At 43.6% G+C, this 16,582-nt stretch overlaps 1 protein-coding gene across 1 annotated transcript; it reads left to right on the plus strand.

Annotated features, from left to right (window-relative positions):
* Nucleotides 1-540: 540 nt before the first annotated feature.
* Nucleotides 541-10,701, plus strand: LOC307201828 (serine protease 27-like). The gene is made up of 6 exons (XM_079951295.1): nucleotides 541-912; nucleotides 2,734-2,760; nucleotides 3,619-3,781; nucleotides 5,534-5,805; nucleotides 8,678-8,847; nucleotides 9,452-10,701. Exons 1-6 carry the CDS (start codon nucleotides 831-833, stop codon nucleotides 9,746-9,748), a joined length of 1,011 nt encoding a protein of 336 aa, XP_079807421.1. The 5' UTR covers nucleotides 541-830; the 3' UTR covers nucleotides 9,749-10,701.
* The last annotated feature ends 5,881 nt before the right edge of the window (nucleotides 10,702-16,582 follow it).

Genomic DNA, 16,582 nt, shown 5'->3' on the forward strand with positions numbered 1-16,582 from the left:
CTAAGGCGCAGCGTCCCTTCAGCTAAGCAGGAGGATAAATGGAAGGGGCTTCGCTGAAGAGGTGCTGTGCAGAGAGGGGAAGAGGGTTTTTTTCTTATTCTCCCCCTCTAAAACAAGGTGCGTCCTATGGCCAGGTGTGTCCTATAGAGCGAAAAATACGGTACCTCTCCCACCATTCTAACAGTGGACTTTGAGGTCCACCCATGTACCACCCCTATTGAATGGAGAGGTGGATTAGGACATGTTAAGGTATAGCTGAAATGACACTGTGTGGGCACTTTCCCATGAAAACTGGAAGGAATACATGAACTCGTAGCTGCAGGGGGTGAAAACCAGACTGAACATTGTAGAGATGTCTTTGAAGACAGAGAGAGTTGACCTTATGGTGCATGCAGAAACCACTGTGATGAGTGGGAAGGAAGGATTAAGGCCACATAGCAGTCATGAGAAACAGGGAAATGGATATACAATAGAGTTAGAAACAGGGAAATGAAGACATTTGGAAGGAAGGAGGCAGGTTAGAAGCATCAAGCAGCATTTACCCAACAGGTTTCGTAACATTCCCAGCTGACAAACTCCCATATCTGGCAGCATTCCCAGTGTGAATACGCCCTCCTGGGGTGCCATATATAACCACCCAAAGCTTGCACCACATAAATAGTAAAGTGTGTCTCAGATGCTCCTTCTTGAAAGAGTGCCATATTCTACCTCTGCTTACCTACAATCAATTTAAAAAGGAAGAGGAAGAAGAAGAAGAAGAAGAAGAAGAAGAAGAAGAAGAAGAAGAAGAAGAAGAAGAAGAAGAAGAAGAAGAAGAAAGCTGTAGCAATATGGGGCATCAAGGACAAGTGCCAGGGGGGAAAAGAAGGTTAATGGGATTGACGGTACTGATGCTTCTGCAGGTGCTGATGGGTAAGTGGAACATTTTTCTGCATGAGTTAATATTCCTCACCACCAGTAGGGGGCACAATGGACCCTCCACCCCACATCACCACACAGTAATCTGGAGAAGATGATCAGCATCCCAGCAGGAGGGCCTACCACCAGTGCCTGTCCTGGGGACCGACTTAAAAACTGTGTGATGGGTGGTGAATTGCATTGTGAAAGACTGTAAGAATGAGCCTCACTTGGCTTGTTGGCCCTTTGCATTCCACCCTGAGGAATGAGAGGACTTCCCCACATCGGATCAGCCTGGTCATTGGACAATAGGATATGCATTCCTAAATTTCTTTTAAACTCAATCAATTGAAATTAAGATATGCTTTGCTTGAGCTAAGTTTTCCAGAACAAAGCAAACCAAGTCAACTTTGCAAGAACTAGGCCACCATTTACAAAGTCATAAATGGTTTAGGACCAGATTATCCAAAAGACTGTCTCTTCCTATATGAGCCTGCCCAAGGGTTACAATTATCATCAAAGTTCATTTTTTCTCTCTCACCACCTAAAGAGACTTGGCTAATAGGAACATGAGACAGTCTTCTCTTTGGAAGGATCCTGGTTACTCCCAAGAAAAGTTAGATTAGTCCCACCCAGATGATTTTTAGGTGGGCAGAAAAAAGTGCCTTACTTTATCTGAATTTCAGTGGGGTTTAATTACAAAATTGAAGTTTTTATTTCTATATGTCTTTGCTTTTAAGCTTTACTTTTAATGCTTTAGTTTGTTTAATGATTTTATTGGCTTAGGGTATTGTAAGCTGTTAGTAGCGGTATTTAGGGGTGAAAATGTTTACAATACATCTTAAAGTCAAGTTATCATTTGCCAAACCACAGCTGCCAGTTGGTGCTGATCGATGTGTGGCAAGCAGACTTTGCAAGACCTTAACTGCTTTAGTGAAAATTAATCATCTTGAATCTGAGTTTCTAGAGGGGCTAGTTCCAAGGTCTTACAACTAGGCTATATTTTCAACCAAAATAGGAGATGATTACGTTAGATTTTTTTTAAAAAAAAAAAGATAGAACTAATGACAAGTGTAATCAACTGCTCATTCTTAAAGCAATTTATTTTGAAGTATTTTTTTAAAAAATATACTTCTCAGTATATAGTCTGAAGGGCTGTAGCTCAGTGGTAGAGCATGTGTTTTGATTGCAAAATGCCCCAGGTTCTGACTTAGGATAAAGCAATTTCCTGTGTTGATATAAATTAATGTGATGATTAAATGCATGTGTTGTCTTTTTTCACTTCATTCTCACCATGAACAGAGTAGATTGGACTTGAAAGTCAGGAAGATGAGCCATGTTTTGAGTATTTGGCTGGTTCCTTAAATGCATTGGCAGAATCAAGGAAGGCACATCTTAGCTGCAACAATTACACTGCCCAACGCAGGCTAGTTCTGAATCCAAAACAACATGTTTAGTCATGGGGGATGAATGTATAGCTCTCAGCCACAATATTTACATTTAATATAACCATCTGGCAAGTCATTTCAAGATAATGGGCAGTATCCAACAAAACAGATCTGCAAGTCCAAGGATTTCTGCTTGTGCAACGTAACTTTCCCACCATTTTGAAAGGGTCAGAAGAGAGTGTGTTGGGGTTGCTGGGTAACTGTAATTAGGGAAGCATTTGGGAGCAGCACTAACAGACTGTCAAAGAAATTCCTTGGTGCCCCATCCCAGATGATCCAAAGCCAGCCTAGGCAGAGGTATGATAGTTCAGCAGCCTTCAAGGTGTGACTGTAGATTCTAGTTCCAATACATTGATTTTGTTTTGACCCCTTTTTCTTTTCTTTTCAGATGCCAACCCAAGTTATGCAAGCAGAAGTGAGTACTATTTCTATATGCTTTTATTGTGCTTGAAGCCGATGAGTTTTTAATTAGGAAAATTATTCAATTGAAATGTTTAGAGATAAGGAATCCCTGTGGAGAAGGGTGGTCTTGGTCACAGAGCCCTGTGGATCATGGCTGCTATAACCCTATCAAATTAGAATAGCACTAGTGTCTTGCCTCACAAGGACCTGCACCCTAAAACTGCAATATCACCCTATAGATGAACATGAGGCACAGGCTGCATACACACCATATATTTAAAGCACATTTCCCACCCACAAGAAACCTGAGAAGTGTAGTTAATTAAGGGTACTGGGAATTGTTGCTCTTACAAGGACGGATACTTTAAATGTATGGTGTACACATAGCCTGATTCTCTGAGTGCCATTCTTTATGCTGCCAGAATGTGACTGTCAAGTGGGTGATGTTGGCAAGTTTGGGTGAATCCCATGGTTTGCAGAAGTAATATATATATGGGAGAAGGAACTGAAGGGCTGGAAAAAATATTATAATAAGGACTGGGCATGCTCACTGGCTACAAAATGGTATGTCTACTGTGTGGGGATGGGTGGAAAACTTAGGGGAAAGAATATGGAATAGAGTAGCCTGAAAAGGGGCATGGCAGGCTGGCTGGTTCCCTGAACCACACCACAACCTACAGTGGCCAAGTAGATGCGTTCAGGACCATAGAAGCATCCTGTGTTGCCTTGTCCCCCTAGCAACTGGTGCAGTTATACTAGTAACTGGTATGCCATATATACTTGTCTGCTGCATCAGAACACAGAAGCTCTATTTAACAATTATGCTTAATAGCCAGTGAGAGACCTGTCCTAATAATGATATCTTCCTCAGAATGTGGAAAACAGGGAATCCTAAGCCGGATCATAGGGGGAAAAGACTCGCAGGATGGAGAATGGCCTTGGCAGGTCAGCATAAGGTTGGATGGAGCGTACCATTGTGGAGGGTCCCTCATCACTGATCAGTGGGTCATCACAGCTTCACATTGTTTTAAACTGTAAGTATGCCTTTCCAATCCCATCCATCCCTCAAGTATCACTGAAATTAGATTTCACACACATTTTACAAAGTTGGCTTTCAATGCTGAATGTTGAAATATTCATTTTTAAGGGCCTCTTCATGCTCACGGATTTCTCAGGACAATATTGTTTATTATAACTGGCCTAATTCAGTCGGGGGTTTTCTGTTTTTTTGTCTACATCGGCTTCACTGCATCAGTTTCAGCGAAAGCTGTGTGAAAATAGATGCAGAACAGCAAGCAGGAAGCCAAGAATGAATCTTCAGATCATGGCTTGTTTGGAACAAAATAAAGAACTTAAGCTACATGCACTGGTTAATGGCTTGTGCACAGCTGTAGGCAGCACTGGTGGACAGCACTGAGTCCAAAAATGCCCACTGATTCCAGTACTATATAAGTTTTTAACTTGGGCTGGACCAGCCCAGTGGTTTACACGAAGGATGGTGATCCAGTCTGAGGCCTCATACTCTCATGGACAATCTCCTGTGGTGGGACACACGTCAGCGGGGAAAGGAGCAGAGGCAAAGGTATGCAAGGCAAAGGCTGTGATTTTTACCATTATACACTAGGCTGCATTGCAGCCACACTGAAAATGGAGGCTTCTATATGCATATAGAGGGACGCGGGTGGCGCTGTGGGTTAAACCACAGAGCCTAGGACTTGCCGATCAGAAGGTCAGCGGTTCGAATCCCCGTGACGGGGTGAGCTCCCATTGCTCGGTCCCTGCTCCTGCCAACCTAGCAGTTCGAAAACACGTCAAAGTGCAAGTAGATAAATAGGTATTGCTCCGGCGGGAAGGTAAATGGCGTTTCTGTGCACTGTTCTGGTTTGCCAGAAGTGGCTTAGTCATGCTTAGTCATGTCTACATGCTGGCCACATGACCCGGAAGCTGTACACCGGCTCCCTTGGCCAATAATGCAAGATGAGCGCCGCAACCCCAGTCGGAAACGACTGGACCTAATGGACAGGGGTCCCTTTACCTTATATGCATATAGACACATCTCCCTGTTGTCCATCCAGGCAAGTGAGAGTTGACATTCCAGCCATGCAAAAGCCCTGAAGGAAAGCCAGTGAAAGTAGCCCACCCCCACCCCCCCACAAAGCCTGAGGTTTTACACCACCATTTTACACATTGGTGGTGGTTTTTTTCTCTCCAAATCTCTAAACCGAACAGTAATTGAAGGGATATTGAAGGAGGTTGCAACGAAAAGAACCGAAGTGCTACATCCTTCCACTGGAATCTGCCCATACTCCAAGATGCGTCTCGGTCCCCCTTCACTGGGTGCCCCCACCCTCAGAACGTTGGTGGATGGTGATTGGAAAATGAGCTGTTTCAATGGTGGCTCCCTGGTTCTGGAATATGCCTCCCTGGGCTGCTTGTCTGCCAACAAACTTGAAAAGCTTTCAGCACCAGGCTAAAACTTTCTTATTTAACTAGTTTTTGAATAGATTTCAGCTGATTTTTAAATTATTTTAAATCATTATTTTAAAATAACAGCATTATTTTGAATGCTTACTTAATAGTTTTATTTATCTAGAGATAATCCTGAAAGATCAGCTGATAAAAATCAAATTGAACTTTTTTAAAATTGGGGGTGCAAATTAAAAATGGGAAATATTGGGATTTGTTTCACACAACCCAACTCCTTAACCTGTTCCATCTACTTAACCCTAAGGATAAGAATTCGCTGACATTCTCTCTGTCTCCTCAACCCCATTGTGTCTCTCTAGGCTCAGCACACCTTCCAACTTCACAGTGATGCTCGGAGTACTGAAACTCTCCAGTCCTGGTCCCCATTCCATCACTACTGCTGTGAAACGCATCATCCTCAATCCTACGTACGAGGGGGATGTGAAATCCGGAGACATTGCTCTGCTGCAGCTGGACAGGCCAGTGAATTTCTCTCAATGGATCGTCCCCATCTGTGTCCCTGATTCCGATGTCATCTTCCCTCCAGGACACATGTGCTGGGTCACGGGTTGGGGAGATGTGCAAGGCAGAGGTAGGTTCAAAAGAGAGAGAGAATAATAATAATAATAATAATAATAATAATAATAATAATAATAATAATAATAAATTATTTATTTATTTATACCCCGCCCATCTAGCTGGGTTTCCCTAGCCACTCTGGGCGGCTTCCAACAAAACACTAAAATACCTATTAAACATTAAAAGCTTCCCTAAACAGGGCTGCCTTCAGATGTTTTCTAAAAGTTTGTTAGTTATTTTTCTCTTTGACATCTGGTGGGAGGGCGTTCCACAGGGTGGGTGACACTACCGAAAAGTCTGGTTCCCTGTAACTTGGCTTCTCGCAGCGAGGGAACCGCCAGAAGGCCCTCGGCGCTGGATCTCACTGAACAATGGAGGTGGAGATGCTCCTTCAGGTATACTGGACCAAGGCCGTTTAGGGCTTTAAAGGTCAGCACCAACACTTTGAATCGTGCTCAGAAACGTACTGGGAGCCAATGCAGATCTCTCAGAACCAGTGTTATGTGGTCCAGGCGGCCACTCCCAGTCACCAGTCTAGCTGCCTCTGCTGAAACAAACTAGGGATAACTCCTATCAGCCACCCCAGCATGGCCAATGGTGAGGAAATTATAGGAACAGTAGTCCAAAACATCTGGAAGGTGCCAGGTTGGAGAAGGCTGCATTAGAGGGGAATTTATGCTCCAGACTATAAGTGGTTTAACAGCCATTCCCTCTTTCTTGGGAGTCCTGGGAATTATAATTCTGGGTGTGGGATGAGTTAAGAATCTTTAACAGAGAATCATCACCCCTCACCAAACTCCAGTTCCCAAGATCCTTCTGGAAGAAGACCCAGCAATTCTAGTGTTATGAAACCAATATATACAGTACTTTATGGTACTGGTGTACCCTTAGGCAGCGAGAGACCTTAGCTATGCATGCCTGAGTCTATAATACTCCAGCTTCTTCTTCTTCTTCTTCTTCTTCTTCTTCTTCTTCTTCTTCTTCTTCTTCTTCTTCTCTCTCTCTCTCTCTCTCTCTCTGATTTCTCCAGTTAATCCCTAACAATAGCAGTTCACAGACACAAGGCAGCAGGACTAGTCTTGAGCTTGTAATTTTTGGCTACTGTGTCTCTAACAGTTTTGTGACAGGCAGAAGTCCTGTAAGTGAAGAAATCCAGCTGTAACAGCATTTGCAGGTCAGGAAATGCTCTACTTGCTGGATTTCTGTTTATTTATACAGCTCTTAAAGGCAAATAAAGTTGTGCCCAGGGGTAGAAGAGCTATTTAAAAGTTTGGTTGGTAGCTACCATTTTTTCCTCCTGAATGCCTGGTTCCAAGGGCAGTGGGGAGAGGAGCACACAATTATGGCTGCCACAAAGTGCGTTTTCATTTGTGCAACATAGTGCAAAGGATTCCCCAAAATAAGAGAAAGACAAAAAGGGAAACAAACTAGAGATAATTCCAGCTTTGTTCATAAGAGCATTCTATAATCAAAAAAATATTCTATATCACCTATAAAATGTTTGTAATTTTTATCATTGCTAGGTAGCAATGTGATTTTATGCAGTATTTTATACTATTGGTTTTTGTATTGTACCTATTTATATATGTGAATGGCCTATGGCCCAAGCATTAATAAACTACCACTACTACCGTTTTTTTATTATTGTTACTGTTACTACCACTTTTGTATAATGGGAATAGCAACTTACAAAAGATGAATTGTAAGATAATATAGATAAAATAGAAATCCATTAGGGGGAAAGCCAGGGGAGGTAATCTCTACCCTAATGGTCTAGCTCCCAACAACAGAATCTAAGTTCTCATTAAAAACAATGAACCAAATGGCACCTTAAACATGAACAATGTGATGTGTCTGTTCAGAAGAAAAAAATCATGTAGCTCAATGTGACTTATAGATAGGTGATAGATAGATAGATAGATAGATAGATAGATAGATAGATAGATAGATATAGACAGACAGACAGACAGACAGATAGATGATAGATAGATGATAGAGATAGATTAGATAGATGATAGATGATAGATAGATAGATAGATAGATAGATAGATAGATAGATAGATAGATAGATGATAGAGTGTCAGAATGTCTTTAGAAAGCGAGGCCCGAAAGCTGAGCAATCTAAGAGACAGGTGTGCCACAATCGTATGCCAAGAAAAATGAAAATGAGATCCCATCAAAAGAGGAAAAAGAGTGGGTGTGACATGCTCCCAACTGGTGATGAATTGGCCAAGCAAGATGAATAATGTACATTAATGCCTAAACAGGAACAATTACCTTTTGTGGTGAGTGAGCCATTCCTAATCCCCTATTGAATCCAAAGTCTGTTAGTGTCAGGTTTGCAAATAAATTGCAGCTAACAAAGGAGTCTCTCCTTGAAATCTTTTGGGTGATGTGTGACAACTTGTAAGCCAATTATACAAACAGGGATATATGTCTAGAACCTGTCACTCACATAATTTTAACCATAATTCCATTTTGTACTTGAATTTGTTTGTTTTATGAAATCCTCTTAAAAAAAAAGATTTATAAAGTGTATCTTCTCTCAAAATACATATTCAAGCGGATATATATTTATATATATATATATATATATATATATATATATATATATATATATAGTGTTTTGAAACTTAAATCTGAAATCTGCATAGCTCTAAATTTCTGATAAATGCAGCGACCATTCTGTGACATGCAAAATCTGGTAGGTAGCGAAGACCTGATCCATGTGCAGGGATTTGCAAAGAATGCAGTCTGCAATCATTCCCAGTCTGTTCCAATAACTCCAGGGAGACAGAAATGAAATCCCTTTGGTTGCAGAGCATCACCATTTTAATGTTTCATTATACAATGGCACTGATTCTCTTATCTTGCTCCTGTTTCAGACAAACAGCGAACCTCTGATATACTCCAAAAGCTAGAGGTCCCCATAATCAGCACAAACACATGCAATGCCCTCTATCACCAAGACTCCGGAGAGCTCAAACTCACAAAGGACATTAAAAATGACATGATATGTGCTGGCTTTGCTGCTGGACATCGGGATGCCTGCCAGGTGAGACCCAGATCAGTTCTAGTCCATTATTAGTACATCCAGAACTTTGGACCATCTAGTTCAATCTCACCTGCACTGAGAAGCAGCAGCTCACCAGTGTTTCAGATAAGACTCCCTCCCGGTCCTACCTGAATCTGCTAGACATTAAACTTGGGACCTTCCAAATGCAAAGCAGATGCTCTGCTACTGAGCCACTGCCCTTGCCATAGCTCTTGGGCATCAGCTCCCTTCCCTGTGCCCAGAGGCGGTGGAAGAGGGATGCAGTGGGGGTGGGCCGCCCCAGGTGTCACAAAATGCCTGGCGGCACTCACTGCAGAGCCTGCAGCGCACCCGAGCCACGCATCTCTCCTGTGACACGATGGCTTGGGCACCCACAGGCTCCATGCTGCCCCACCCACTGCCTCCGCCTCAGCTGTAGAGTGGCTGAATGGGAGGAGGCAGGCAGACTCCTTGGAGTGTCCTGCCCTGGCTTGCCCTGCCCCGTGGGCGGCTGGCCCTGGCCCTTGGCGCAGGGCACACGCGCCACCCCAGGTGCCAATTGGCTTGCTCTGCCCACTGCCTGTGCCTGCATTTCCCATAATCTATTTGGGTTTTCTTTGCACAGGGTGATTCAGGAGGACCACTAGCCTGCCGAATGGGGGACTCCTGGCTCCTCGCAGGCGTGGTGAGCTGGGGAGAAGGGTGTGCACAGAAGAATCGCCCTGGTGTTTATGCCCGTGTCACATCCTATCAGTCATGGATCCACAGCCTGATACCAGAGCTGACTTTCACCAGCGCGGAAACCAAGGGCCATGGGTCAACGGTGAACAACAGAAGCACCATCAATGGAGCATCAACTGGAAGTCTTAGCTTCATCTCCATCATCATAGCCACTGTCGTTTTGCTACTATCTTCTGAGTAGACTCTCTGGAAAAGGAGGGCAGCCCCTTTTCCTGGGGAGACCTTTGCGTCAATCCTGCAGGCTTAGTTTGGAAGAGGATGGAGATCATCAGAACTGCCAGTGAGGCCATCAAGGAGACTTCAAGCTCTGCTGCTGTACGGTTTTAAGAAGTGACTGTCGGCTAAAGCAGTCCTTCTTGGCCTTTCTGATACACAAATTTGTGGGCATTCAGAAATTAAGGGGATATCCCATCCGCATTACCATTTCTGAAATTTATTTCACGTTTTTCTTCATGGACTCAGTCCTCCACTCCAGGAACAAGTTTTGCTGCAAGGGATTGGAGCAGAAAGATTAACACCTGGATATTTTTTTTCTCAGCCACTGAGCATGCCCAGCGATAGTACTCAGTTGGCATCCTCAGCCATATCCATGCTAAAACATGTTGTGGCCCTGTTGGTCCTCCTTCAACCCAGGCTCAGGCTTACAAAACAGCTATCCAGTGGCTGGGAAGCTGCTGGCTTAAACTGCCTATGGAGTGGTGCTCCATTGGGACAATGTGGGTAGTTACAATTGTGGTCCACTCACCACAGATCACACTACTCCTGCTGCCCTCCACTACTAAGCTTGTTGCAGGGTTAATGTCAGGGCCCCATCAGAAGGCACTTTGCCTGGGGAGCCCTCAAATCTGGAAGTGGCTCTGCTCTTGTGGCTATCAGAGGCCTCTCTCCTTAAAATGTGAGGATATGCAGGCAGGATTCCAGTTCCCAAGAACGGTTCTTTTCATCTTCTTCTGCTGAACTAGGTGGGCCATTGGCCTAAGATAGCTGACTCTTCTTATGTTCATATCCATGCTCAGATCTGTCTTAAGCTCCAGGAAAAGGTCATAGGGTTGCTGTCATTTAGCCGGTCAGTGCAAGAAGTGGCTTTATACCAAGTCAGGTCCATCTATCTCATTACTGACTGGCTGGCAGCAGCTCTCCCCATCCCTATCAATAAATTCCAGGTGTCCAACCAGGTAGCTTCTGCATGCATGTGTTGTATCTCACTGAGCAAAAGCCCCCTCCCTCAGGGTCCATCACCTCTAGCAGCTAGCAAGCAGGCTGAAATCAGCAGGTGGGCCTTCTTCCTAGCATGGAGGAGATGCAATGGACAGAATATCACCTATTGTTGATTTCAAAAAATCATAAATTGTAGAGCTTGAAGTGACCCTAAGGGTCATCTAGTCCAAATCATGCAATGAAGGAATCTCAACTAGAGAATCCATGACAGATGGATTCCAACCTCTGCTTAAAAACCTCCAAGGAAGGAAAGTCTACCACCTTCAAGAGACAGTTACAGATAGGTAGCCGTGTTGGTCTGCCATAGTCAAAACAAAATAAAAAAATTCCTTCCAGTAGCACCTTAAAGACCAACTAAGTTAGTTATTGGTATGAGCTTTCGTGTGCATATCTGAAGAAGTGTGCATGCACATGAAAGCTCATACCAAGAACTAACTTAGTTGGTCTTTAAGGTGCTACTGGAAGGAATTTTTTTATTTTGTTTTGACCTTCAAGAGAGTCTGTTCCACTGTCAAACAGCTCTTACTGTCAGAAAGTTCTTCCAGATATTTAGTTGGAATCTTCCAGATATTTCCAGTTCTTCCAGATATTTAGTTGGAATCTCCTTTCTTGTAACCTGAAGCCATTGATCCATGCCCCACCAGATCAGGAGAAAACAAGCTTGCTCCACCTTCTATGTGACAGCCCTTAAAGATGGCTATCATATCTTCTCTCAGTTTCCTGTTTTCCAGGCTAAACATACCCAACTCCCTCAACTGTTCCTTATAAGGCTTGGGTTCCAGATCCTTGATCATCTTGGTTGTCCTCCTCTGCACACGTTCTAGCTTGTCAATATCCTACTTAAATTGTGGCAGTCAGAACTGGACACAGTATTCCAGTTGTGCTCTGATCAAGGCAGAACAGAATGGTACAATTACTTTTCTTGATCTGGACACTACACTTCTGTTGATGCAGCCTAGAATAGCATTAGCGTCTTTTGCTGCTGCATCACATGGTTGGCTCATGACAACCGTGTGATGCAGCAGCAAAAAAAAGCACTAATGACTCATGTCAACCATGTGATTTCTGCCTGTCATGCAGCTACTAAAGCAGGGATGGGCAACCTTTTGCTGTTGCAGGTTGCATTCCCTTGAGGTAATCTTTCAAAGCCTTCAGGCTCAGAGTCAAAGGGGTTCAGGGAGTCAGAGCCAAACATAGATGGGACTACACACACTCTAGGCTTATCCACACGTATATTTTCCTCTGCTCTTTCCAGGCACAGTCTGCAATTTAAACCTGAGCATCATTTAAGCTCCTGAGCTTTCCCTGTGAAAACCCACTCTTTAAAGCTCAATCAGAGCAATCGTCAATCCACAGAAAACCCGAATTGACGTTTGCTCTCATTCAGCTTTAAGGGGTGGGTTTTCATGGGGAAAGCTTGCCAGGTAGGCAAGAGATGCTTGAACACAGAGTGTTGTATAGAGCAGACCTCTTCCTGAAAAGAGCAGGGAATTTGGAGAGGAGGAAAGGTTGCCCCTTATTTCTCCCGTGCCTGTGATCCAATTTAGGGGGGCTCCACAGTTGCTGTAACTTTGAGAACCACAGAAATTGGACAGATCTCTTAACAACATGTGCAGTTTGATCCTCGGTGTCTTAAAAGATGGGGGTGGATAGTCTAAAGCCCAGACTATCCCGCTCTGGGAATTATACTGCCTAAAGATATAGCAGAGGAGGAAAGCTAGCCTCACACTCAGGATAAACCGGTTCTTTCTTGCTTCTGAATAAAAAGTCTGTTACGACATACAACCACACCATACCTTTAAAACTATACCAGTCGTTGAGAATCCTGGAAACTGTAGTTTCTTATGGGTGCTGGGAACTGTAGGTCTGTGGACTCAGAACCCTTAATAAACTACAGTTCCCAGGATTCTTTGGGGGAGGAGCCATGATGACTGTTAAAGGGATAGAAGAGTGCTTCAAATGTATGATGTGGATGTTTGGGGGGCACAGGAGTTATTATTATTATTATTTATTGAATTTATATACCGCCCTATACCCAAGGGCCTTTTCTTCCTTTCAACAACATATATATCAGATACACCAAACCTACCATTCGCTACCTCTGTTCATGGGGTTTTGCTGTTCTCACCAATGCAAAATCTCAGCTGCTATAGACATTCTGGCCTGGTTTATTTCATGACATGAAGTTGATTTACCAGCATGGTGCCAAGTGTATATATTTATGACTTTATTTATTGTTTGTACTGTGTATCATGTGACATATTTTTGTAACACGCACGTAACTCCGTAACTCCGTGGTGAAATCCTCTTCCCCACCCATCATGTGAGTAAAGGAGCCCCGTCTGGTATGTGGGCTCCCGCATTTCCTTGTCTATCTCTTTCCTTCCCTTCACAATAAACTCTTTGAACCTTGACACCTGGATTGAGAAATACTTCTCTCTGACCTGAGGTGACTCTTAAATTGAGAGGAATTTGAGCAATGTTGCTCTGCAGGCCTTTATTAGGCGATAGTATCAAATGCAGGGGGGAGGGGGTTAGGAGAGAAATAGTCTTGTGACACTCTCTTAGGAAATGTTATAAATATATAATTCTGCTCTTGAATGCACAAAGCAGCCATTCACCAGATTCTTGACACCCCATATACAAGTATTTGTGTACACTTGCTAATGTGTACAGCAGGGGTCAGCAACCTTTTTCAGCCATGAGCCCGTCCACTGTCCCTCACACCTTGTGGGGGGCCGGACTATATTTTGAAAAAATATATATGAATTCCTATGCCCCACAAATAACCCAGAGATGCATTTTAAATAAAAGGACATATTCTACTCATGTAAAAACATGCTGATTGCCAGACCATCTGCGGGCTGGATTGAGAAGGCGCTTGGGCCGCATCTGGCCCTCGGGCCTTAGGTTGCCTACCCCTGGTGTACAGCTCAGCTATTTCCATCAGGCTACATCAGTGGGAGAAATGGGAAGTAGGACTTAGGGCTCGTTCATACTTCCACTCATCCCGTGCTGAGAAAGCACAGGTATGAGCAGTTTTCCCTTTGACCCACACTTTCTAGGTATGGATCTGAGCAGTTTTCCCCTTATCCTGCTCCTTTCCCAGGGGAAACCCACTCTCTCTAGTGCTAAATTGGAGCAAGCGTTTATCTGGAGAAAACTCAAATGGCTGCTTGTTCCAATAGGGCACCGTCTCCCTCTACTGCCACCCAGTGGTAGCCTTTCCATCAGGCTGCCTCAGTGGGAGAAATGAGAAGCAGGCCTCATTCCAGCTCCATCACACACCTCCTTCCCCTGAACTATTCCTATGCCATCTGGTCATTAGATGAGCTGTTATTTAGGAATTGGCACCTGGGTTTGCTTTTTTCCCTCTTCCCTCCTTGTTCCTTTTCCCTTGTATGTCCTTTAAAAAAGGGGGGGTGTAAGCCTGTAGACAGGAACTGTCTTGTTCTAATGGGTGGTATATAAACCACTCAAGAGAGCCTTTTTGGCTGAAGAGCTTAGTACAAAAGCTCTACAGAAATAAAGGTACACAGACAGTGCACTAATTGAGTAATACATGCAAATAACCTACAAGTGCACAGTTCCACGAACTGACAAATGCAAGAAAGGAAAGGGTTAAGTTAGCCCTTCAGGCCACACAGCCCCTTGTCCAGCAGCCTCCACTTCTTCCTTCTTCTCAAACAGGCAAACTTGCACAACAACTTTAGATTTATGAGCACACATACTGGGAGACATCTCACATCTCTCAGGCAATGCCTAGTTTGGGTGGCAGGCAAGGAGGTGCTTCAAAGAGACAATTCTCAGTACCTGAGCCAAACTAGAGTTTTCAGGGAACCCCCCTCAAATGATATCAAACCAATATTTGTAGTATAGCGATACTCTCTGTGGTATGGAAATAAAAATACATTTGGCCTATGATCAAATCAAATCCACTGCAAAAACTCCCTCTTTCACTTGTAGATTTCAGAGTTGGGGGCTGGGATGTGGAAGTTGTTGTTGTTGCTGCTGCTGCAGCAGCAGGGCGGGTTACAACAATTAAAACACAATATTTAAAAATAGCTTAAAACAACTTACAATCACAGAATTTAGGTGTGTCCTAAAAACGTACAAAGGCGGTGTCAAAAGGCAGGTGTGTTTTCAGTTACAACCAGAACTCCAACAAATTGGGAAGAATGGTTGGAAACAATAAAGTGCCATGAGTCAGCTGTCAACCACTAGACATCTGTACTACCCAATGAGCAACAAACATCTTTTGCCATGTGTTTCAGTGAGAAAGCAGCAATGTCTCTGCAATTGTGGAGAAATCACCTTTTACAATATTGTGCATTTGGGGTCATGTGAACGGTTAAGTTTAAAATGCTAAGTATCCATTGGTGGCTGGTGGTTGCTTAGGGCTTATCCACACTTCCTCTTTCCCCCCACCCCCAGGGAAAACTGCTCTTTAGTGCTTAGTCAGAGCAAACCGGGAATTCAGGTTTTCTCCAGATTGACATTTGCTCCAATTTAGCACTAAAGAGTGGGTTTTCCTTGATTGGCTTGAAGTCCTTGGTCACTCATTGGATAGGAAAAGTAGTCAGGTGATGGGAGAGAATTATGTGCCACTCAAATCTGGTTGAATTGCAGTGGGGCTGGAACATAAATAGGCTAGTTTTAACACTTCAGAAAGAATCATTGTCTGAGACTGAGTTTGCCCTCCAGAAGCTGAAACATTGGCTTAAGCCAAAGATTAGCAGAGAGGCTTCTGAAGCTGACCAAAGAGAGAAGTGCCTGCATGCCTGGTTCATAGGAAACCAGCAGAAGTCCTATCTGCCTGGCAGTGGTGAGAAGAGAGACTAACTGGCATATAAATTTAATAGGAACTATGCATTACAAATTACTCATAAGTAACTTTCTGTATTTGAAAGCAGCTGCCATTTGTAACAGTAGTACCCTTATAAAAAAAACCACAAGTCTCAGAGAAACAGTAACCAATTTAGGCATAGTGTTTGCCTTATTTTACTTTTATAGTTAATAATAAATAAAGAACATCTTGTTATTTGTATTTACTACTGATAAAGTTGTTTGCTTGGTTTTTGTATCACATCTAAAGTACCACAGCCACTGGATTACACTGAAAGGTTTGGTAAACAGCATGTTACAGATATAAAGTGGCAGTGGGTAACAGGTTTTGAAAGATACATACCATGGTGGGAGCAAAATAGGAGTCAGCAGTGGTTCCTTATTTTCTGGTTCCCCACAAATAAGAAGAGGTAATGCACCACAGCAATGCCCAGCTAAAAGCCGAACAATATGGTGCTGGTGGCAAGAAGTTTCAATGCACCATGGGGACTAGCCTCTTTGGTCTGAATGTGGCTCTCTGGCATAGGCTTTGTAATTTCCTTCTAGTAAATATGCCATGTAAGGAAGTAGGTGTGTGTGTGTTTCTCACTAGTCTTTTAGGCACAAGTTGCTAAACGCTGAAATGACACCCTTCCTCACGCATCCCCAACTCTTCACACACCACAGAGCAGTGAATTCCGGAAGGAAGGAGGGAAGGAAGTGGGCAGCAAGATGGCGTGCTGCTGAGTTTTGGATTCTGAGGCCATCTTTGCCCTGGAAAACGTAGGGCAGGATAGGGGAGGCGGGAAAGAGGCCAAACTACAGTGGTACCTCTACTTACGAACTTAATTCGTTCCGGAGGTCCGTTCTTAACTTAACCTGAAACTGTTCTTAACTCGAGGTGTACTTTCGCTAATGGGGTCTCTTGCTGCCGCTGTGCCACCGGCACATGATTTCCGTTCTCATCCTGGGG

The sequence above is a fragment of the Podarcis cretensis genome, assembly GCF_951804945.1.
Source record: "Podarcis cretensis genome assembly, chromosome: 13".
Classification (NCBI taxonomy): Eukaryota; Metazoa; Chordata; class Lepidosauria; order Squamata; family Lacertidae; genus Podarcis; species Podarcis cretensis.

What these genes read in the sequence shown, in the direction of transcription:
- LOC307201828 (XM_079951295.1), top strand. Translation starts at nt 831, where the DNA reads ATGGGGCATCAAGGACAAGTGCCAGGGGGGAAAAGAAGGTTAATGGGA. An exon ending in GCTTCTGCAGGTGCTGATGG is followed by an intron (nt 913 to 2,733) that starts GTAAGTGGAACA and finishes TTTTCTTTTCAG; the next exon opens with ATGCCAACCCAAGTTATGCA. An exon ending in GCTTCACATTGTTTTAAACT is followed by an intron (nt 3,782 to 5,533) that starts GTAAGTATGCCT and finishes GTGTCTCTCTAG; the next exon opens with GCTCAGCACACCTTCCAACT.